Source organism: Chanodichthys erythropterus, chromosome 7, assembly GCF_024489055.1.
Source record: "Chanodichthys erythropterus isolate Z2021 chromosome 7, ASM2448905v1, whole genome shotgun sequence".
Taxonomy (NCBI): Eukaryota; Metazoa; Chordata; class Actinopteri; order Cypriniformes; family Xenocyprididae; genus Chanodichthys; species Chanodichthys erythropterus.
Genome location: NC_090227.1, coordinates 31,212,871 through 31,238,010, shown reverse-complemented (window position 1 = coordinate 31,238,010; position 25,140 = coordinate 31,212,871). Strand labels below are relative to the sequence as shown.

At 35.4% G+C, this 25,140-nt stretch overlaps 1 protein-coding gene across 2 annotated transcripts; it reads right to left on the bottom strand.

Moving 5' to 3' along the window:
* Window positions 1–1,793: 1,793 nt before the first annotated feature.
* si:dkey-246g23.4 (uncharacterized protein LOC559426 homolog) lies at window positions 1,794–25,140 on the bottom strand. 2 transcript variants are annotated; one of them, XM_067389215.1, is made up of 11 exons: window positions 25,103–25,140; window positions 24,103–24,202; window positions 22,962–23,107; window positions 20,796–21,863; window positions 20,601–20,699; window positions 13,723–13,809; window positions 13,548–13,632; window positions 9,132–9,386; window positions 8,517–8,660; window positions 5,226–6,074; window positions 1,794–2,389 (listed from the first exon to the last, which is right to left on the bottom strand). In XM_067389215.1, the coding sequence occupies exons 8-11, from the start codon at window positions 9,352–9,354 to the stop codon at window positions 2,196–2,198; spliced, it is 1,410 nt and encodes a 469-aa protein (XP_067245316.1). In that variant the 5' UTR covers window positions 9,355–9,386; window positions 13,548–13,632; window positions 13,723–13,809; window positions 20,601–20,699; window positions 20,796–21,863; window positions 22,962–23,107; window positions 24,103–24,202; window positions 25,103–25,140; the 3' UTR covers window positions 1,794–2,195. The 2 variants fall into 2 exon arrangements, with proteins under 2 accessions (XP_067245316.1, XP_067245315.1); XM_067389214.1 differs by having other exon boundaries at window positions 20,601–21,863.

Sequence of the window (25,140 nt, the reverse complement as noted above, 5' to 3'; positions counted from 1 at the left end):
GTGAATATCAGAATACACAGCTTATACTCTCATTATTAAAACTAAACCAGATATAAGTGCAGATCTGTAGTGCTAGATATACCTTTCATCTTATCAGCACCTGTATGTGTCTGACCCAGCATGAACAGTTCATTTGAGATCTATTAGTCAATAGACATAGTATATTCAATAGTCACTTCTGGACAAACTTTGATTTCACATGTCAGTTCTACTGTCGGGTAACCACTTTCTTTGAGTGCATTGTGTTTACTGTCAGTAGTCGTGTGTTAAAACGAGGGAAAATAAAAGTTAAAGGTGCCCTCGAATGAAAAATTGAATTTATCTTGGCATAGTTAAATAACAAGAGTTCAGTACATGGAAATGACATACAGTGAGTCTCAAACTCGACATTCAACTCAACTCAAACATTGTTTCCTCCTTATATAAATCTCATTTGTTTAAAAGACCTCCGAAGAACAGGCGAATCTCAACATAACACCGACTGTTACGTAACAGTCGGGGTGTACGCCCCCAATATTTGCATATGCCAGCCCATGTTCCCAACATTATGAAAGGCATTAGCATGTTGCTAATGTAATGTTAAATGTGGTTAAAGTTACCATCGTTTCTTACTTTATTCACGGAGACAAGAGCCATCGCTATTTTCATTTTTAAACACTTGCAGTCTGTATAATTCATAAACACAACTTCATTCTTTATAAATCTCTCCAACAATGTAGCATTAGCCGTTAGCCACAGAGCACAGCCTCAAATTCATTCAAAATCAAGTGTAAACAATATAACAGTATACAATACTCACATAATCCGACGCATGCATGCCGCATGCATGACGAACACTTTGTAAGGCAAACGCGAGCTCCGGGGGCGGGGAGCGTCAGCATTTAAAGGGGCCGCACAGCATAAATCAGCTCATATTTAATGATGCCCCAAAATAGGCAGTTAAAAAAATTAATAAAAAAAAAATCTATGGGGTATTTTGAGCTGAAACTTCACAGACACATTCAGGAGACACCTTAGACTTATATTACATCTTGTAAAAAAACATTCGATGGCACCTTTAACAAAATAATGTTAGCCAAAAGTGACTAAAATGTTTTCATTTGTATGCCACTGAAGGCTCACTTTGTCTAGCATGATGTTTCTTTCTCAGATTCAAGGTAACAAGCATACTGAAATTTATTTCTGTTATTTTTTTTTTCCAATTTGGAAAGCCACTAATCTGTGATGCACACAGACCAGCATGTATAAAACACATCAAAGTGCAGATGCTGGGAATAGATTATTGTGAAGAGAAAAAAAAGCTTTGATATCTTGTAAAGATGGCTTAGCTTTGAACGGTTACCATTTCATCACACTGTATAACCAGGAAAGATCTAGACAGTGCTGTCTATCATGTGGTTTTCTTAAGCAGGATGTGCCTGTTTTTAATCAATGCCTTCAGAAACATATCTATCCCCTATATAGATTCAAGATTAAGGTATTTTAAAGATGCTTTTGCAAAATAAAATGCACTTTAATATACTTTATGCTATATTAAACATACCCTCAGTTATTTTGAGGAAAGTTATAATGTTATAATGAGGAAAACATACAGTTTCACTGTAGCCATCCATCCTGAATTTCCCTTTTCTCACCATTAGAGGGCGATCAATGAGAATGTTTTCTGAAACTGCAGAATGTATTTGACATTCAGACCTGTGGAGGCAACTTTAGATAAAATCCATGTTTCAAATGCAAATTTTAATTTGTGTAATTTTAGGCAAACAGACCAAAATAGATTCTTCATACTGTTATACACAAGAAATTCCAGATATTGTTCTTGACTGCATGTGATCATCTTTGGCTGTAGCTAAACCATGAATCAGCTTCCATTAGTCCATTAAGGCACTGTCCATTTTCCACACTTACTGGAGCAATAGATCTGATGAAATATCGCTTACAATAGGACTACATTAGAAGACTTCCCAGAAAGTTTCATTTAGGTGAGAAAGGTCTGTTCACTCAGCATGTCCTACAGACAATGTATGTCCATGTTATCAGTTTACACCCATCGCTTATGACAATAATCTCTGCTTGATGGCCACAAGTGTGGTGAAACATGAATGCATCATATTTGTCCACAGTAACGTGACACTGCAAAATAAATGTCAGACGCTAAATGTGACACTAAATGCACATTACGCTAAAGCCTCCTCTTAGGCTACTAACTTCTTCTTGTTTTTCAGATCCTTGCGACCTTTTCCGTTCTCCAAGTGGACATCTTTTCCCTTTTCCATCCCTTTTTTGTTCATCTGATGTAACACAAGCAAAAACAAGGCGGAGACGAGAAGAGCCACGCCCGCCATCAGGAAACCAGCACCATAGTCATTCATTCTGTCTATGAAGACTCCTGTAGAAAAATTAGAAGGAATTATTTCATCATTGTCAATTGTGTTTGAAGTTTCACTTAGTATAAATACTAAATTAATGCATAAAATATAGGAAAATCAAATATAAAAAGTCATTCATATAATGTAATACTAAAATCAAATGCTCAGTCAATGCTATTAGCTTGCAATTAACACATACTTCCCAATGCAAAACTCAACTCAACAAATGATGGTTGCAAGGGCATTTGTATGCGGTTTTTAGGGTGTTCTGGGTGGTTGCTTGGGCATAGTAGCGATGCTTGCCTAAGCACCACTAATTAGCCTGCAGTTGTCCGTTCATCATCCCACCTCCCCTTTTCTGCTTAACCTGCTTTCTGAAAGCACATTTCCCTGTACATTATTTTAAATGATCAATCAATTAAAGCGCCGAGGAACAGAGTACCTATGAAGTCAGTGATGCAGTGATTATTTGAGTCATCTTTTATAATGCCACAGTAAAGGAGTTTTCCAACCCGATTAAAAGTCACTGAGAAAAACTGCTGCAGAGCTAATTTATGGTGTAATTACACCGCTGTTTTGGAGCCCACAGCAGACTACACTCATAACCTGTGGTGCCTAAAATAAAGACTCTCCTCTCCTCGCAAACATTAATCTGTGCTCTATTTAATGGACTAAAAACCCAAGAGATTCATATTAAGCACATTAGTCTTTCAGAATACAGATATGGACATTGTTTTGGCAGTTCATGACTCTAAATGGACAGATGAGGCTTTTCTGGATGATTTAGTGCTGAACTGCCTCTGGCCTGCATGGGAGAGGTTTTGGCTGCGCAGGGGAGAACTCTTCCAACTTGTGCAATGTTTTGGCAGATGAGAAAAACTGTTAGGTAAGGGCAAAATGTCATCATCTCCACATTACAATACCATCTATTTGAAGTTGTCCTATCAGAGCTTATCATCTAGTAATCGATTACAGCTATTATATGCATTGTTGTTCTTGGTTGGTTGTTTGTTTGTTGATTATCTGGCCACTTTTGTAGCTCTGCTGATGTATTGTTGCTCTACCGTTTGTGATGTATTCTATGTACTGGGCACAGAAAAATTACAGCCAATGAAACTAAATGAATGGTTTAAATTTGGTCAGGGCAGTCAAAGCGTGGCCCGCTACTGAAAGAGGAAAAGCCATTTGTGCAGTGACCAATAATCCATGAAATTAACACAATAGCCGAGTGCATTTCTTTGATAGGCAATGCTTTATGGGAAGATAACGCATTATTACTGTAAACTGATTCCTGCCAGGCTTTAATGAGAAACCTCACTGAAGAAATATGATGAGGGAAGGGTATGCATTAGGATGACTGATAAAGAGCATTTTAAACAATAAAAAAAGGACAACTTGTGTTTGCACAGTGTCAGACTAGAGTAATTTCAGCAAGCCATTTGTAAAGATATTGCATATTGAACAATGGATCTTGCTGGTAGATGTCATAATAACCTACTCAACATATAAATAAAGGAACAAATAAATTACAAATAATTTATCACAATATAATATAATATAATATAATTAATATAATATAATATAATATAATATAATATAATATAATATAATATAATATAATATAATATAATATAATATATCACAAATATAATATATCACAAATATAATATATCACAAATATAATATAACAATAATTAATACAATTATTTATTATAATAATTATGAATTACATTAATTACACATATAATTTTAATTATATATTTGTGATTTTAAATTACACAATCAACAAATAAATAAATCACATATATATAAAAAATAAAAAGTATAATGTTAATATATTTTTTGTTCAAAATAATTTATGTATCTAACAAATATGCATGTTATTTATTTGATATATTTAAAAACAAACAAAAACTCAGCAACTATATATATATATATATATATATATATATATATATATATATATATATATATATATATATTTGTATATATATATATATAAATATATATATATATATAAATAACATGCACATTTGTTGAATATATATATATATATATATATATATATATATATATATATATATATATATATATATATATATATATATATATATATATATATATATATATATATATATATATATATATATATATATATATATATATATAAATAACATGCACATTTGTTGAATATATAAAAAAATATTTTAAACAAAAAAATATATTCGTATATTCATATTATACTTTTTATATTTTATATATATATATATATATATATATATATAAATATAAAATTATATATATATATATATATATATATATATATATATATATAAATATAAAATTATATATATATATATATATATATATATATATATATATATATTTTTTAATATTTATATATATATAAAATATAAAAAGTATAATATGAATATACGAATATATTTTTTTGTTTAAAATATTTTTTTATATATTCAACAAATGTGCATGTTATTTATTAAAATTATTTAAAAACAAACTCAAACAACAACTATATATATATATATATATATATATATATATATATATATATATATATACATATACATATACATATATATATATATATATATATATATATATATATATATATATATATATATATATATATATATATACATATATATATATATATATATATATATATATATATATATATATATATATATAAAGATATTTTTTATTTATTTTTTATTTTTATTTATTAATTTTTTTTGAGGGCCTCTTAAAAGCATGAAATTGGCTTTTCCCTTAGCTGTCTCTGATGTCTCTCCTTAGGATAGTCACTACTGATCAAATTACTTTTAAATATCTCACCTGCCAAAGGTGGTCCAAGAAGGCCACCACTGCTGCGGATGAGCATGAAGAAACCCAGAGCGCTCCCGAGCCTCTCCACCCCCACCACTTCCGCGAGTACCGTGATGTGAATGGCCACGGTCGCGCCGAACACCAGTCCGTAACCCGCACTGAACAGCGCCAGCTGGGTGAATGTGGTTGCTAGTGGGCAGAGCAACAGAACAATGCCCAACAAAATCACTGTGACAATCAGCTGATGGACTGTCTTTACCAGCCGCAGATTAGCGACCCACCCGAAGAACACCCGGCCAAACAGGTCCAGCACCGCAGAGATGGACATGAGAGCGGCTGCCTGGTACTCCTCCACTCCTTGACTGCGGGCGTACGGTACCAAAAAGAGAGATGGAGCGAAGAAGCCAAGAGCAGCAAAGACACCAAACATTGAGTAGACCATGAAGCGAGCGTTGGCGATAAGCGTGTAGTCCACGTAACTTATGATTTTCACCTTCAGTGGATCTGATTTTTTCGAGTCTGACCTGTTTTTTGAACTTCTGTGTGAGTCTGTGTGAGATTGAGATAACAGTTCCAACTCATGATTTTTCTCCTCTAGCAGTTCTTTAGAAGGAACATGTCTGTTGAGTGGTCTCAGAAGAGCTCCGCACAAACACAAGTTGAGCTGCAGAGCTCCCAGGATCAGCATCGCTCCCCTCCAGGAATACTGATCCACCATGAACTGGAAGGATGGGGTCAGGACAAAGGTGAGGAGGCACTCTCCTGTGCTAGCAAGAGCGTTGGCCACTGGCCGTCGCTTTTCAAAGTACCAGCCCAGCATGGTGACAGTAGGAGTCCAGGTCAGGGCGTAGCCAAATCCTGCAGAGGACAATACAAAAAGGACATTCAGAGCAAGCATTTATCTTTTTGACCAGTCATTTATTTTTCAAGGTAAAATATTGTATAAATGTCACTGGCTAAATGGACAGGTTATGTGTATTATGAACATCATTGACTAACTGAACAACAGACATAGAACATTTCTATTGTTGAACTTGACCTGCGAGTTGTGTTACTGCTGTTACATACACACTAGACTTTTAGCATGATATTGAGTCAGTGGCAGACTACAAGCCTTTTACACCACCACTCAAAAGTTTGGGGTCAGTAAGATTTTTTAATGTTTTTGAAAGAAGTCTCTTGTGCTCACCATGGCTGCATTTATTTGATGAGAAATACAGTAAAAACATTAATATTGTGAAATATTATACAATACAATTAACTTTTTTTCCTATTTTAATATATTTTAAAATGTAATTTATTCCTGTGATGGTAAAGCTGAATTTTCAGCATCATTGCTGTAGTTTTCAGTGTCACATGATTCTTCAGAAATCATTCTAATATGCTGATTTGATGCTGGGGCCAAAGTTTCAAAACACGAGTTGGATGAAGTATTTCTGTGCCAAATACAGTACTTTTTTTTTTTTTAGTTTGGCCCTGTATTACATCATAAAGGGCGGAATTCCTTGTATGGGCATTTCTCCCTTTGATGAGAATGATCACACATCACCCAGAGCACGCCCATTAATGTGATTCGTTCGGGTTATGGAAGCCGAGAGATTTTTCAACAATGTCACCAAAGAAGTGTGTTTTTGATTATGAGGGAAAGATGCCCTTTTCAGCTTTCCAAAGAACCCAGCGTTAAGGGACCATTGGATGCAGTTTGTTTTTCCGGGGCTGCAACGGAGTTGGGCACGTATGTTTGTTTGTTCCCGGAATTTCTGTGACGAATGTTTTGTAATCAAGTCCCAGTTTGGCGATGGATTTGCAGATTGCGGGTGGTGAGTAAAACTGCATCAAATGTTTGTTGGCAATCAGTGCGCAAGTGGATATAATGTAAACAACACCAACGTTTTTGTTCCCTTTTTATGTATAATGATGTCGCAGCTTGCAGACGATCGCTACGCAAAAGCTGTGCGTGCTCGAGACTCCAGCTCTGCTCACGGCACGCCTCCAGGAGCTCGGCTTTTTTCGGAAAGAGTCGGTACAGCATATCTATCTTTTATAAATATGATACTGCGATACTACTCTATAGGTACTCAAGATTAACATGAGATTGGCGGAAACTGCGTGTGTTAACTCTTTAAACATAACACCCTTTAACTCTTAGGGCCCTATTTTAACGATCTAAACGCAAAGTGTAAAGCGCATGGCGCAGGTGCACTCAGGGCGTGTCCAAATCCACTTTTGCTATTTTAACGACGGAAAAACGGTCTGTGCGCCGGGGCGCATTTTTTAAATGGGTTGTCCCTATTCTCTTAATGAGTAATGGGCGTAATGTTCAATAAACCAATCAGAGTGTCATCTCCCATTCCCTTTAAGAGCGAGATGCGCTCGCGCCACAGCGGATTGCTATTTACATGGCGGAATTTGTTGGAAGAAACCGATCTGCTTGTGCGCGAAGTTAAAGCGCGCGAGCAGATCATCTACGGGACAGGCAGGAATCTACCAAAGCTTCCCGAGGTGAAGAAGGCGTGGGATGAATTAGCAGGGATTGTGTCCGTTATACGTAGTAATAGGCTGAACTGAAAATAGGTAGCCTAATTCTAATACACGCAATGACTATTCATCATTACATTTTTATATTTATGTAGCCTACACAATAATATTCTTTTACACTGTAATCCTTTTGTTTTTAATATTTGGCATATTTGTGTGATGCACATCCCTGTGTGTAATAAGCAAAGTCAATGCGCACTGTGAACGCGCCCAGAGGCGCAGTTTTTACCAACGCGCTCTAACAAAAAAATATTGCGCCACTGACTTTAGACTTTAGACCAGGTTTGAGTTGGTCTATGGCGCAGTCTATGTTCAGCTCCTTAAAATAGCAATGCGCCGGCAATGCGCCTGAACACACCTCTTTTTTAGACCAGCACGCCCATGGGCGCACTAACTGGCGCAAATGCATTTACGAATTTAAGGACGTGGCGCTGAACGGGAAAACGCGAACGGCGCCGGACGCAAACTAGCAAACACACTTGCGCTGCGCCTTGCGTCGCATTGCGACGGGTGTATTATAGGGCCCTAAGTCTATTGGGTAAAATTCTTTCTTTCTTTCTTTGCTCCTATTTTCTTGTCTCATCATATGCTTGTCTCTCTGCAGTATTCCTGAATCTGAGAGGTTCATGAGTAACATCCCATACAGCCGCTATAAATGGCTAATGACCTTTTCTAGTTGTGAATCAACGTTGAAAGATGGGAAGCGTGAATGTGTGTGTGCAGGAGCACAGCCATATGCTCTACTGCTGGCTGTGCTCTTACCTGTAAGGAACCCCACAGTGATGTACAGCTGTAGCAGATCCTGGGCATATGACCCGGCCACCATCCCAATGCTGCTCAGCAGACCCCCCACCATGACCACTGGCCGATGGCCGAAGCACGCGCTCAATGCAGAGCCTACGGGGGCTGAATCACAGACAAACACAAAGCACACAGTCATGACATACTGTACAGCCAGTAGCCAAGTGCTCTGTCAGCTTTTGTAAGGCTATCACACTGTTAGACAGAGAAATGGAGGGGTACAACACAAAATCATATTTCTAGTCTCCTGCTCTGTTAGATATGTTTCAGCCTCACAATGTTTAAAGGTCTGATGGTCCCAGAAAAACATGAGTGTGGCTCTAACAAATATTAAAAAATCAGACAATGGTGTAGATCAAGAGTTTTTAGTAAGAGTTTAGTACATCTTCATTTATTGCCAAAGTGTTTGCAGATTTGATTTTGTGTGACAATTGCACATTAATATTAATCGCGAATAAGATCAACAAAGAAGGTCAAGTGTCACAGTGACATATCAGTCTGCATTCAAAGGCAAAGGTTACTAAGAGTGTAAGTAGAGGGAGCCCCCTGCTGGTTGAAATTTAAATTGGTACATACCCCCAAAATGTACAGTTGCCACAGAGATGGATGTGATCCATGAGCTTGCTGTTGCTGTGGTTGCAAAGTAGTGTTGTATTTCTACGAAGAACACACCAAAGGACTTGATTACACCGAATGTCAATCCAAAGACAAGGAAGGTGGAAAGCACAATGAACCAGCCATAGCCTCCATCCAGGGGACCTGCAGGCCGAACTATTCTTCTCTTCCTTTGTAGTTCCATTGGAAGCTCAGAGGAAGTTCATCATCTGCCATCTAAAAAAAGAAAAACAAGTTTTTATATAAATGGAAATGCATAAATCCACACTGTCTAGTCAGCACTGATGTTCTCAGAGCCCAGTAACACGAGACGAAAGTGATATAGTTCATCAATTATTATCTCTGTGTCAAAACAGCTGAAGAATGATTAACTTCTACATGCCATAATCACATTGCAGCAAACTGAACTAATGTTGTGTGCACATGTTTTTTTGTTTGTTTTTGTTTTTTTTGTATGAGGCAATGAATGTGTAACCTCTGTCAATACCCCTACAAGAATAGTGAACACACTGTAATCTTGGTTTACTTGTCTGACCTGCACCCAAAAACAGTGAGATAACGAGTTCTTCCTTTAACGTTTTTTTTCACTGCCAGAAGAAAACATTCAGCCTATAGCATTTGAAATAACAGTTCTGAATCAGTCAGTTGAATTTACAATTGGAGTTTATGCTGTTGTTTTTCATTATCCACATAGGGGTGCTTTCTAGAGCAGCTGACATGTTTGTCCTGTTTTATAGCCAATGTGTGTGTTGCAGGATGGTATTATCAGCAGTGTTGGGTAAGTTACTCTAAAAAAGTAATTAAAGGTACAATTTGTGATATTTTTTTCCGCTAGAGGTCGCTAGAAGCCTATTCAAAACAAAGGCGTAGTTTGATGACGCCAAGTTTTAGAGCGGAAACTTGGGACATGTGGTCTCCATCTCAACGGACGGTGCAAAAGAATAGGGATTGGAGTCTGGAAGAACTCATGTTCGTGGATGCGATTATTAAAGTTACTGTAGTATGAAGCAGAGCAGGACCGAGTGTTGCGGGAGCTGAACGAGGAGCTGGAGCGATTGATCAACACACGCCTCACGAGCAGCGGGACTTTTATTATGACACAGCCGCCGGCGCCGCTTCCGCTTTTCCGGTCATGAGTTTACGGGAGCTGTCCTTGTCGACAGAACCAGCGGCAGATGGTAAACAGTAATTATGTTCCATAAATAAGTAACACAATCCACCATAGAACGTGCAAGAAGTAAATAAGGAACTGCTTGAAGCAAGCTAGTGGTTTGCTGGACGCTAGACTCTACTTCCGCATTTGTCCACGGCACTGTTGTCATGTGGTTTCTACGTCAGTAAAGGCGGTAACAAAGGTAACTGACGTCATTGACAGGCGACTGCACTGCCCCGTGTCACTGTTTAGAATGGGAATTTTCTCATGATTTACAAGTAGTTGAAAACATTAGAGATATTGTTAGTAATCAGCTGGACAAAATATATAACACTAGCCTAGTGGTTTTTGGATATTTTACTGCAAATTTTACATATTGTACCTTTAATAGCTGCAAATTACATCTTCAGTAGTGTAATTAGATTACTGTACTAATTACTCTCTAAAAATAGGTTACACTTTATATTAAGGTGTCTTTGTTACACTGTAATTATACATTTAAGTACTGAGTAATAATAATCAATTACATGTACTTAGGGTTAGGAGCAGTGTTGGGGAAAGTTACTGTATTACAATATTGCATTACATTACTTTTGTGTTACTTTTCTCTCCTGGGCTTGCTTGTTTAATTTAATTAAATTTAATTATTACAGGTTTGTGTAAAATTCTTTGATTGCATTTCACTGTTTTGATTCATTTTGAGGAATACTGAATGTTTTCGTGCAAGTGAGATAATGAGTAAATGGATGTTCGCCTTTAGTCGAGAACTACAATAACCATCATGTTTACACAGCACACACAACGCCTCTGGGACAGGAGAGCTGCCAGTCAATAAATGTGAAAACAAAGTAACTTAGATATTTTTTAGTAAACTGAAAAAAGTAATGCGTCACTTTACTAGTTACTTGAAAAAAGTAATCTGTTTACGCAACTCAAGTTACTTAAACTCAAGTAAAGCGTTACCCCCAACACTGGTTAGGAGTAGGGTTTGGTTTGGTTAAGGATGAGTTGCATGTAATAATTATGCATAATTTATAGTTATTAATATAGTAACTAAATATAACACATGTAACAATGACACTGTAAAGTAAAGTGTTACCAAAAACACTTATGTTACTTATTACTAAGTACTTTTTAAATACTACATCAACCTCGACCAGTTGAACAATACAAGGATGGATATGAAACTGCTCTTTGAATTCTTTCAAATAAAAAATATATAATTGCATAAATTATACCTGAACTGACCAAAGTATTTAAAGGGAGAAGGTTACATTAAAAACATACATTTTATCGTTATAGACATTAGGGGCCCTATAATACACCTGGCGCAATGCGACGCAAGGCGCAGCGCAAGTGTGTTTGCTAGTTTGCGTCCGGCGCCGTTCGCGTTTTCCCGTTCAGCGCCACGTCCTTAAATTAGTAAATGCATTTGCGCCAGTTAGTGCGCTCATGGGCGTGCTGGTCTAAAAAAGAGGTGTGTTCAGGCGCATTGCCGGCGCATTGCTATTTTAAGGAGCTGAAGATAGACTGCGCCATAGACCAACTCAAACCTGGTCTAAAGTCTAAAGTCAATGGCGCAATATTTTTCTGTTAGAGAGCGTTAGTAGAAGCTGCGCCTCTGGACGTGTCCACAGTGCGCGTTGACTTTGCTTATTACACACAGGGATGCGCATCACACAAACATGCCAAATATTAAAAACAAAAGGATTACAGTGTAAAAGAATATTATTGTGTAGGCTACATAAATATAAAAATGTAATGATGAATAGTCATTGCGTGTATTAGAATTCAATTCAGCCTATTACTACTTATAATGATGAACGAAATTGGCTAATTAATTGAACAATCGTGCCAACACACATATATATTAACTGACTCATCGCGTGTACGCCATGTAAATAGCAATCCACCATGGCGCGAGCGCATCTCGCTCTTAAAGGGAATGGGAGATGACACTCTGATTGGTTTATTGAACGTTACGCCCATTACTCATTAAGAGAATAGGGACAACCCATTTCAAAAATGCGCCCCGGCGCACGGACCGTTTTTCCGTCGTTAAAATAGCAAAAGTGGATTTGGACACGCCCTGAGTGCACCTGCGCCGTGCGCTTTACACTTTGCGTTTAGATCGTTAAAATAGGGCCCTAAATTTTGATGTTAAATCCACTATTGTTTTATATAAAATTGTTTTAGTCTATACAGTATTTAATGCAATTACATCCGAAGTAACTGTAATTAAATTACAGAAAAAATAATAAAAAATAATAACTTAGTAATGCATAACTCTCAACACTGGTTATCAGTTAGGACAAGTACTGTACACATATGTGACCCTGGACGACAAAACCAGTCACATGGGTATGTAGCAATAGCCAATAATACAATGTTTTTCTTTCATGCCAAAAATCATTAGGATATTAAGTAAAGATCATGTTTCATGAAGATATTATGTTAATTTCTTACTGTAAATATATCAAAAATGTATTTTTTGTGAATGGATATGCATTGCAAAGGACTTCATTTGGACAACTTTAAAGGCGATTTCTCAATTTTTTTTATTTACTTTTGCACCTTTAGATTCCAGATTTTCAAATAGTTGTATCTCGGCCAAATATTGTCCTATCCTAACAAACCATACATCAGTGAAAACTTATTTATTTTTTAAAAATTGACCCTTATGACAGATTTTGTGGTCCTGGTCACCTACGACACGGGACTACAAAATGTCATGTAGGGCAAAACCATAAAATGTATGAAATATATAATTATTTTTCATGTTACTTTCTGCACTTTTTCATATTTACAAATTACTATCAGGGCAACAACCACTATAGACAATGAGAGGAGCATTCAAAATAATGTTATAATAAGGCTAATGCTTGAACTTTCACTTTTGCTTATAAATAATATAGATTTTGCTATTTTTTTTAAATATACGCAGACTGTTTTTGTGTGTAAAATGCAGCACAGCTATTTTACAGTATGAAACTCTATTTTAAATTTTAGGTTTTCAACAAACAATATTTTGCAGTGCAAAAAATACATATAAATGAGAACACTTTTAAATAAAACTCTTTGCTTTTTCACATAATATATATATATATTTTATCATGTATCAGCCAATTACAATATAATAAGGCACTAAATTCTGAATCTAAACACAGCTGAAAGGGGTTGGAGGGGTTCTAATCATTATATTCACAATACAAATGTGATCTTACCTCTCACAATATTCTGTTGGCTGAAAAGACTCCTCATTCCCATTTCCAAGTTCTGCATGGCTCATCTTCAGTGACAATGCATATACTGTACACAGAAATACAAAGGTCAACACAGAGGAGAAGAAGGAAGTAGTAGGTAATCTGATTGGCTATAAACTATTTTCATATGCATTACTGCAGAATGCTTTTCTCTTTGTGCCGAAGGAGATGCACAACTGCTGTGGCCGAGCTTCACAGGTCCTCGCTGGGATGATCTCTGGACCTGAACATAAACAAGCTGTTTTGTAAATGGATTACTCTGGAAAGTAATGTGTGTAGCACATCATTCTCTAAAGTGCATAATAACAAGATGTGCAGAAATTAACAATTAATTATAGACTAAATTACCTTCATATTCTATTTAGAGAGGACAGTAAAATGCATACACAAGCAGAGGAACACAGCTTCTTTATATAATTTTAAACTTTCATTATGATAAATATGATGAGCCTTCTGGTGCATTCAGCTTTGTAAAACATGTTTTCTTAGATAAGCGAAAAATGTGCTTCACGTGATAGCATCTAAATTAACTGCTTTTATACAAGTCAAACATATTATTTATGACTGAAACATCCTGAATATATTAGCCAACACCAATGAAAGTAATTTCTAAAGATCAGATAAAATAGAAATAGGTAACAACTGCAAGAATGGCCAAGAAAAGAAAAGTACAGACTTCAGCTTTCTTGACAGACTCCAATAGGATGTCACATAATTCCTTCTCATTTTTAAACCCCAGCAGCTCACAAAGTGCCTAGTAATAGTAGGATTTTTAAGATGACGTGGTAAAAAAAACAAACCATTTGACCGCCAAAGAATTTGTGCTGTATATAAAAGTTCAATACTCAGTAAACAAATCTATACATAAAGTTATACCTAACTGTGTTTTGAAATTAGCAGTCCAAGTTCATCGTATAGGATTTAAATTTTTAATGGAAAAATATTTTTATCAAGATACAAACTGGCAATCTTAGGCTAGAACTACTGACACTCTATTTGAACTAAAATTGAGGCATAAACATTACTTTACCCTGAGAACCAAAAAACCGTTCCGTAATAGCCTGAATCTCATTTCTCAGCCACTGTTCTGAGTTCATTGATTAGTGGAGGTCATTTAAGCTTCCTCTGATGTTTGATCTTCACTGCTTGGAGTGTTTTGAAAAACAAATTAAAAGGAAGGAAAATTAAATATGCTCAGGGGCCAATAAAAAACTTGTTTCATTGATGTTCTCGCTCTCTCTCTCTCTCCCCTTTTTGCATGTAAAGTAGGAAGAGTTTCCTGAAATGAAGGTTAAACTGTCAAATGTGCATAAAAATTGCCAACTTCAAATTCATTCAGCTGATATTTGTGGCTCCTGGACAGGCACTTAAACACTATTAATTATAAAATAGATGGGGAAAAGTGTTACAGAAACACTATAAAATACAGTGTGCATAAAAATCAGGATGTGGATAATAAAAACTAGACCAGACATGCCAAATGAACACTGGTTGCACCACAATGCCTGTTAAACATGTTAATGTGACATATAATGTAGATGATAATACACATAGCCTATATAAGATCCTTGGGTTACACTTTATTTTGATGGTCCACTTTAGATATTCTACTATCTATAAGTAACTTTGCAAGTACATGTCAATTAACTCTCATTAGTATTTATAGACTGTTACTGATCGATCTATCTATCTATCTATCTATCTATCTATCTATCTATCTATCTATCTATCTATCTATCTATCTATCTATCTATCTATCTATCTATCTATCTATCTATCTATCTATCTATCTATCTATCTATCTATCTATCTATCTATCTATCTATCTATCTATCTATCTATCATCTATCTATCTAATCACAAAGCCAAGCAACTAGCTAAGGACATGTTAACAATGTTTGCTAAAATGTTAGCAATGTGTTAATTTATGCTAGAAACATACTAGCAACATGTTAATCATGCTAGCAATATGCTAAATCAACACTGTGCTCATAAAGTGTATACACTATAAAACACTAAGGGTAGGTTTAGGGTTGTGGTAGGTGTAGTCGTTTTGATAAAAATGAGTTTTGATAAAAATAGGACAAATGGTGGGTATAAGGGACCATGTAAAATGTCCACACATTGCATTTAAACACACATTTTGATTGGTAACGACGGTCATCATACGTCATTTCATGACGACATACTGTCATTATTTTTATGTAGGCTAGAGGCTGCATGAATTTAAAATGTAAATATAGGTCGTAATAAGTGCTTGAAAAAATAACCCATAGGGTCGTTTTTTGGAGGAGTACAGTCTCGTTAAATCATGCTAGCACCATGCTAAATCATGCTAGCAAACGTGCTAGCAACATGCTAAATCATGTTAGCAACATGTTAGCCTGTTACACGTTACACTTTATTTCGATGGTCCACTTTATATCTATAAGTACACTCTTAAAAATGCTGGGTTAAAAACAACCCAAGTTGGGTTGAAAATGGACAAACCCAGCAATTGGGTTGTTTTAACCCAGTGGTTGGGTTAAATGTTTGCCCAACATGCTGGGTAGTTTTATTTAACTCAACTGTTGTATAAAAATTACTCTATTTCTTGCTTAAAATGAACCCAAAATATGCTGGAAATTAACATTTATTAATATGTTTAATAAATGAGCATTTATTAATAAGATAATGAATAATAAACAATAAACATTTATTAAATTGCTTATTAATAAATGTACACCTTTTGATTATTATTGTTGCCTCTAGTAATTATGTGTCTGATTTTTAATTTTGGATTCATTTTAAACCAGACATATAGTAATTTTTAATCAGTAGTTGGGTTAAATAAAACTACCCAGCAGGTTGGGCAAACATTTAACCCAACCACTGGGTTAAAACAACCCAATTGCTGGGTTTGTCCATTTTCAACCCAACTTGGGTTGTTTTTAACCAAACATTTTTTAAAATGTAAATTTGCAACTACATGTCAATTAACTCTCATTAGAGTATTAGACTGTTAGTAAACTGTTAGGTTAGGGTTAGCAGAATAAGTTGACATGTAGTTGAAAAGTTATTGTTGAGGGAACATCAAAATAAAGTGTTAGCAGATATTAAGCAGACAGTCTACTAACAATCTACTGAGAATTATTTGACATGTAGTTGAAAAGTTACTTAGAGTTAGTAGAAGATCTAAAGTGGACCATCGAAATAAAGTGTTACCGATCCGGGTTAACTGTGTTTAGATTGGCAGTACATTGGGGAAAAAAGAGGGAAGTCAGACATTAACAGTCATATTATTGATTTCTACTAATGCTTTGAATTGAATTTATGATAGAATACTGAAAAGAATATATGCAGTGTCAAAGCATGAAAATTTGATATGAGTTATGTGTCTAAGTAATATTTATCTTGCATAGATAAAATTACATATTGGCTTGCATCCCTTTACTTTACAATGCTTTTATCTAACAGAGCTAAACCTGATTCCTGCATTGAAAGTCTCAAAACACATGTCGACTTTCCCGGTACTAAAACTGAATCGTCATTATAAACTGCAATTTGTAGTCAGTCAGTTCTTTTTCCTGTCTGAGCAATAATGTTTGTGAAAACATCCTAATCATCAACTTTGCAAATTATTTTAGTTAGCATTAGTAAAGTCTGACATAATAATGACGTCACTTATTGACTCTTAAAAAGAAAATCTGTAATGTGTATTACCGTTCAATAGTCTGCAAGATGTTTTTATAGAGGTCTCTTATGCTCACCAAGGCTGTATTTAATTGATCAAAACATACAGTAAAAAATTAATTTATGAAAATGTATTACAGTTTTAAAATCTATTTTTTTTTTCCTGAGCTGAATTACACCAGTCTTCAGTGTCACATGATCCTTCAGAAATCATTGCAATATGCTGATTTTGCTGCTCAAGAAACATTTCTTATTATCAATGCTGAAAATATTTGTGCTGCTCAATACTTGTGTGGAAACCATAAGTTTTTCAGGATTGCAAGAACTGATCATTTTGCTTTAACCGCACTGGAAGGTTAAGATAACACATCAGTTTTGAAGTTAAATGTTGCATGTCCTGTTTAAAGCTTCATTGGTTGGATGTTCTCTAACTAATTGCTGGTCCAGTCTTGGATGAAATCCAATTAAAAAGGACCAACTGTCAGCTAGTTAGTTATCAAATGTTGCGCAGTGCCTGATTAACTGTGATCTTTTACTCACTGGACACGCATCAGACTACCCATGGTCAACAGACCTTGGCTTCTTGTTTAATATTTTCATATTCTAGACATGAATCTCAACACGTCTCATAATATTAAAACTGCAAGTAGCTTAATCAGAATGATCTTCAACTTACTGGATATCACAGCTGGGATGAAATAACTTTCAGATTAATCTCTGTTTGGGTGCTGTGACCCGCAAGGTGTTAAACAGAAGGTTAGCATTAGCTGAGTCGAGGATCATTTATCATAATGAGGTCTTTATGTTCAGGATCCCTCTGATAGGATGAAAATGTGAAGACACACTACATGAAACCAATTAGATGATGTGGATGAACAGGATAAGATAAGTATTAATCCTCTGAATAGTTAAGAACAGTTGAACTCTATGTTTTTACATTGTCATTGCTAGAAGGGCATCCTCTTCTGGCAGTCCTTCCACTCCAGTGGCTTTCACCCAAAAAGCACAGGTGTCTCTGCACTTACCCAGATGGCTTTGCTGTTGATTACAAAGCCTGAGTATCACAAAAAGATGAGAAGCCAGCCACACAAGATATCTTTGGAACATAAAGATCACCTAAATCAAAATTCCACCGAAATTGTTTTGTTAGATTGCTTTATTGTTACTATCTCAGAAGCTTATATTACAAGGCATATCCTTCCAGAATGAAGACAGAATGCACTTTTTTTTCTTCTTCTTCTTGGATACAAAGTTGCTGGGTAATTTTGGATATAATTCAATGTAAGGTAAATGAAAATGTGGTGTTATTCTTCCAAGAAGTAATACTTTTTTCTTCATTTTTGGATTAGCTACTAGAGAGGAGCAAGCTTATCTTAAAATGAGCATGAAGCACACATGACAGCTTAGAAAAACCTAACCAGTCTGTTCTATCTAGGAATAAACTGATTCAGAATAGTGTAAAACTGGTTTAGATATACATGAATTCTCTTTTTGGCAAATTCAAAATCATTCAAAATCCTTTCTGCTTGATGGAGTATGTTAGGTTTGATTTCAGAATTAAATTTAAAACTACTTTTAAATTGAATTAAATTTTTTAAAGGGTTAGTTCACCCAAAAAATGAAATTCTGTCAATAATTACCTACCCTCATGTTGTTCCAAACCCGTAAGAAATTTGTTCAAGTTCGGAAAACAAATTAAGATATTTTTGATGAAATCCTAGAGCTTTCTGATACCCCGCAATTACCACTTTCGAGGCCCAGAAAGGTAGTAAAGACGTCATTAAAATATGTGACTCCAGTGGTTCAACCTTTATTTTATGAAGTGCCGAGAATACATACAAAAATAAAATAAAAATAATGACTTTATTCAACAATTTCTTCTCTTCAGTATCAGTCTATGATGTTTTTCACATTGTAAACACAGTGCAGTGCTTCCGGGTTCTATGTCAGAACGCCGACTCATTATTGGCCGACTCCTGCGTCAGTATCGCACGCATGCGTCATGGTGCTTATGGGAACAGCATTGGAAGTGTTGAATAAAGTCGCTATTTAATTTTTTTGTGCACAAAAAGTTTTGTATCATATTTATCAAATGGACTATTTTAACAATGTCTTTACTACATTTCTGGGTGTTGAAAGTGGTAAAAAAAAAGCTCTTGGATTTCATCAAAAATATATTAATTTGTGAACGAAGGTCTTAAGGGTTTGAGGTAATAAACAGAAAGCAGAATTAAATTTGAATTTAAATAAGGAGAATGTAAATGGAATGAAACTCGTATAGAGTGTTGGGGGTAATCATTACAAGTAACGTGAGTTACGTAATTAGATTACTTTTCCCAAGTAACTAGTAAAGTAACGCATTACTTTTAAAATTACAACAAAATATCTGAGTTACTTTTTCAAATAAGTAATGCAAGTTACTTTGATTTCCCATGTACTGACTGACACCTCTCCTGTCCCCATGTTAAGAGAAATCAGGAATAAGAAGCAGAGATTTTCCGTGCATAAACATGATGGATATTTTAGTTGTAGACTAAATGTGAGCCTGCATTTACTCATCTCACTTGCACAAAAACAGATTCAGTATTCCTCAAAATGAATAAAAACAGTGAATCAAACTCAGAATATTACCCAAACCTGAAATAATTAAATATGTTCGCACAATAAATTTATTTACCAATGTCTTTGCTGCTGTCCTTCGATGATCCAATTCAATCATACTAATCACTCTACTAGAGGCGTGAATTTGGATTTCCTTCAGCCTGAGGCTTATCATTTCACTTTTGGTGTGAAAGGGCCTTTACATTTGCCAAAAATGTAACTTTTGTTTGTTTGTTATTAAAAACAAAAATGCAAACTAGTGCAAAAGTAACGCAACGTATTGCTTTCTATAAAAAGTAACTAAGTAATGCAATTAGTTACTTTTTTAAGGAAGAAATGCAATATTGTAATGCAATAAGTAACTTTCCCCAACACTGTAACTGCTAATGGACTTTGTGTTATTCAAAATAATGTCATTCAAGTCATCTTCTAAAGAGAGATCTGAAGCATTTGCTAATAATTACTATGTATTGCATATGTGTTTATGCTTCTAATAGTGATTCTGTTCTGTTTTCATCTGTATAAGGTGTGACACCACAGGTTCCCCCTGCTATCGTCATGGTTTTGTTTTGGTGTCCATGGTGACCATCTGTGCTCCTCAAGAGGATTTGGTGTCGTAGAACCAAAAACATCCCTTCCCCCTTATCTTAACACAAAAGCAACACATACTGATGGAAAATAACAAACTTAAAGGCTGTGCTAACGTGTGATGTATGCAGTATAGGAAACAAGAAGTCTTACCTGTAGCCATCAGGTGTGTGTTGTAGCACTGAGTCTCTGGTCTGCTGTGATGATGTTAAAACTCCACATGTTAAACAAGACGATGACAAAAGGGTGGAGCTTATGTAAATGAGACAGAAGACAAAAGTTTGTGGGTTATTATGGCTGTATATTCAGAATACTGAGTAAGAGTTTGCTTTCATGTGAGTTACTTACATGTCATTTGATTTGAGCGGGCCATTTTCAAAGTAAGTTTTGATGTATAAAACATTTATACATAAAACATTATACCGGCACCTAGTATCAAAGTATATTGTAATTGCTTTTGTAAATGCATTTATGCCACCTCTGAGCAGCATTAAACAGTCTGTGTAAAGACACTTAAATCCCACTTCAGAAGTGATTCTGTCTTTTTTTGCTGTGTAAATTGGGCATTATTTATTTATTCTTTTCTATTCGTTTCTTTGTTTACTCCTACAAACTGTTTAAAACACTTGTTTTTTTTTAACATAAAGGTCATAATCGGTTGATATTAAATTAGAATTTATATTCTTTGAACACCAACCTAGAGGTTATTTTAAGGGTGTTCTTTTCACTACAGTCTGATCTAAATTTCAAACCCTTGATTCATTACTCTGGAGTTCAACCTCACCATCTGCCCAGCGTCACAGATAGCACTCAAAGCCCCGAGCTTTCTAATTTACATGAGCAGAGAGATTTAGTCAACAAAAAACGTACTATCTGTCCAATCAAAATGTCAGAGTGTGGACGTGCACACACGTGTGTACATATGCATGCACTGGGAGACTAACGCAAGATGATGGCTTTCTATGCATTTCCACCCATGCGAAATGAAGGGCCCATCAGGGGCTTATTCACAGTCTGTGCTGATAGCTGATGATTAAGACTCAATCCAGCCCTGTCACAGCTGAGAGGACACAAAGCCTTCTTCTGCTGCTTTCCCCTATCTCAGGATTGATCACGAATTGCACTGTATATCTAATATAGGCATTGGGATGTAGGGAGGAGGGGGTCCAATTTCAATCCAATTGCACTACTTTCTTTTCTCCAACCACTGATATGTTCGAAGATAAATGGTGCAGTCATACTGGTGGCTTGATTGATTCTGTGGCACATGGAGATCCCTGTGGACAAGTTTTCTTGTTTTGTGTTTGTGCTTCTTGAATGTTTTTGTGGCGTTCGGTTTCTTGATTTTAGGCAAGCTAACATCTGGCAGTGATCCAGAGTGAGACTGATGATATACTGATGATATCTCTGCTGGAGCTGCACAGGAGAGATGAGAGAAAGGAAATGAAAGCCAGTTCTACAAGTATGATATCAGACTAGTGACTAAAATTGAATGGAATGACAAGATAGCATGATGTATTATAGTTTGTTAAAGTATTGTACAAGTTCTCAGACGTTATGAAGATATACAGTAACTCGACTCAAACATGTCTGACATAGGCCAGGACTATAATAAAATGTGAAGTTTGGGGCAGATCAGACATTGTAGGCCTGAGTTACAACAGTAGACTGACCAAATATGATGTTGATCTGATTAAAGCTCTAGGAGGAGTTTGTTAAAATACAACGTCCAGAAATGGCAAAAACTGCAAAAATTTTGCAGAGAACATTAAAAATAGCTCACTTCCTGTTGGGTTTACAGATTTTGCACCCCGGGACTTTTTTGTAGGTATTGGACTATTCCATTTTGCCACATTCTGAAACCCATATCAGATATCAATTTTCACCACTTCTGAAGCGTGTGCAAAGTTTCATGAGTTTTCGAGCATGTTTAGGCCCTCAAAAATTCATTTTGGAGAAGAAGAATAATTGACTGAGCAATTACAGTAGGGTCCTCACATCATTGGTGCTTGGGCCCTAATAATAATTAATAGCAATAAATAAATATTTGTCTTGCTTTTTTTTCCAAACCATGCTTAAAGCAATATTTTTCAGTTTGCCTAAACCAAAATGTAGCCATTTGTATAGTAGCCATATTGCACATTGAAGCTTCTCCCATTCTCTTTTCTATGTCCATTCCCATTTCTAATGCACCTGCTGAAAATAAAAGGGAATTTGTCCAGAGTGTAAGAACCCAGACCTTGGGCAAGGTGTTTATAAATCATGAATGAAATCATCAGTCCATTTTTCTCTGCACATTTTATGGATTCACCACCATCCATCATGAAGTCTGATGAAGGTCATTAATACATTACAGTCACAGACTCATAACTGATTCGGGGACATTTCTACATTCCCTGACATCACATCATTCTGGTCACCATGACCACTAGAATAGCTCATCCCTGTCTGTAAGCTATTTAGAGTGGGCTTTGATCTATTGGTTCTAGGATGTTAGAAGTTGGAGCTAATTACCCACGGCAATGAGATGATTAACATGGTTCTTTAATCTGCCCTTAAAGGCAATAATCATCAGTGTCCTGTATCTTCTTATCTCTAGATGCCTGCTCCATCTCGGCCCTCCACCTGTCTCTCTGATCTCTCTTGTTCATCGCCAGCCTCTGTAGAACATCAGAACAAGTCTGTATCATTATAGCAATTACAGAATGTCAGCGCACTTCCACATACACCAGAAAAGTTACTAATGATATAATTTATGAACCTGTATGACTTTCGCTTAAATGTGCAGTTTACAACAGAGGAAATGTGGAATATGTGTATGGGATGCAGTGTAATGTATACCATAATGCAATGCACTCAAGCTAACCTTCCTTTTCCAGGGTGATGAATGACATAGAAGTAATATCAACCATTCTTTTTTAACATCTCTTTCAAAAAATGATTGGATGTCAAGTCTTTTTTTACTTAAATTTGAATTAAAAAGCAAAATAACCATATTTATTTCTGAGAAGTCCACTACCTGAATTAAACTTACAACTTGGTGAGGTCTTGTGTTAACAATGATGTATATTGTTCAAAAATAATCAGAATGTAAAATGTTTCACATATTTTGTCGTATATACTGTTTTTTCAGTATATATTGCGCAGTATGCAGTAAGCTATTATTTCACTCCGAATAGAGCCCTTGACATTCAATCCATTTATGGGATGATATACAGAAATTCAATATCATAAAACATCCATTTCAAATACCAGAGATGAGATGCAAAGCTTAAAAATGTTGCAATGCAGTGAAATTGTGACTTTGCAGTAATTATAAAGTCACTATTCTCTGTTAACTTTACTTCATCATATTAGTATTTACTAGCATTATTCATTGACTCTCTTTAATCTATTTCTGTCTCAAATGTCACATTAATTTTTTACTTAAAGAGTAATGTAGAAGAACAGATGTTGGTTGGCATCACCTAAAAGCAGAAATATCATCTGTATCAGCAGCAATTTTCATTACAGTACGAGACAAAGCATCACATTTTTCACCACAAAACACTAAAAAAGTCAAGTATATTAGTTTGTCTGTATGATGGAAGGCTTGTTTCAGTTCAAAATCTGAGTTTGTTGCTGATCTCTGAGAGACACAAAAGACACTTTGTACCTGAGCAGAACATCAAGCACCTGCTACACAAGTGGATCATTTGACGGCAAGATTAAGACACAGCCATTATGCCCAAACACCTGCTTAAAAGCCTGAGAAACTGAGAAAAAGAAAATGTAAAAAGCATCATCAGCCTCTATATAAATAGTAAATATATAAACAGTAATTTGCAGATAGTCCCTTTATTTGTGTACAGTGCAAAAGTTACCAGGTTCATGTACATGTCAAGTCAAGTCAAAAATATTTGCATAGCACTTTTCAAAATATCCATTGTTTCAAAGCAAATCATGATGCTAATTATAATATCTTCATGCCTAATAGTCAGATTTAGCAGATACAAGGATACAAGCAATCAAGCATTTGAGATATGCTGAATAAATAAGCTTTCCATTGATGTATGGTTAGGACATGACAATATTTGGCCGAGATACAACTATTTGAAAATCTGGAATCTGAGGGTGCAAAATTTATAGTTGTCCAAATGAAGTCCTTAGCAATGCATATCCACTCACAAAAATATATTTTTTATATATTTACAGTAGGAAATTTACAAAATATCTTCATGGAACATGATCTTTACTTAATCTAAGATTTTTAATCTAATCTTAAGATTTTTGGCGTAAAAGAAAAATCGATAATTTTGACTTTGGCTATTGCTACAAATATACTCGTGCTACTTATGATCCAGGGTCACATATATCCAACTTTATATAAAGTGCTAGGTGATAATATTTTGCAGTTGAGATTTGCTATACAGTATATATCGCTTTGCGTGAATGCACTGCACGTACGCGGATAAAGTTGCATATAATATAGCCTATTAGCTGTGCGATAAAGACATCACATAATTAAATCCAGCATGTTTATAAACCGATAGCACATCATAGCACTCTTTAAATGAACTTGACTTGTTCTGCATGAATGAGTGCTCAAACTGTCCCTTCCTAATCTTTTACTTTTTTGTGTTTGTGTGGTGTATAAATAATACATGGATACTTACTGTGAAGTAAGCCTAGGAAAAAAAAAAATGCTGAAAAT

What these genes read in the sequence shown, in the direction of transcription:
- si:dkey-246g23.4 (XM_067389214.1), bottom strand. Translation starts at nt 9,354, where the DNA reads ATGGAACTACAAAGGAAGAGAAGAATAGTTCGGCCTGCAGGTCCCCTG. An exon ending in GGCAACTGTACATTTTGGGG is followed by an intron (nt 8,661 to 9,131) that starts GTATGTACCAAT and finishes TCTGTGATTCAG; the next exon opens with CCCCCGTAGGCTCTGCATTG. An exon ending in TCTTGGACCACCTTTGGCAG is followed by an intron (nt 2,390 to 5,225) that starts GTGAGATATTTA and finishes ATTTTTCTACAG; the next exon opens with GAGTCTTCATAGACAGAATG.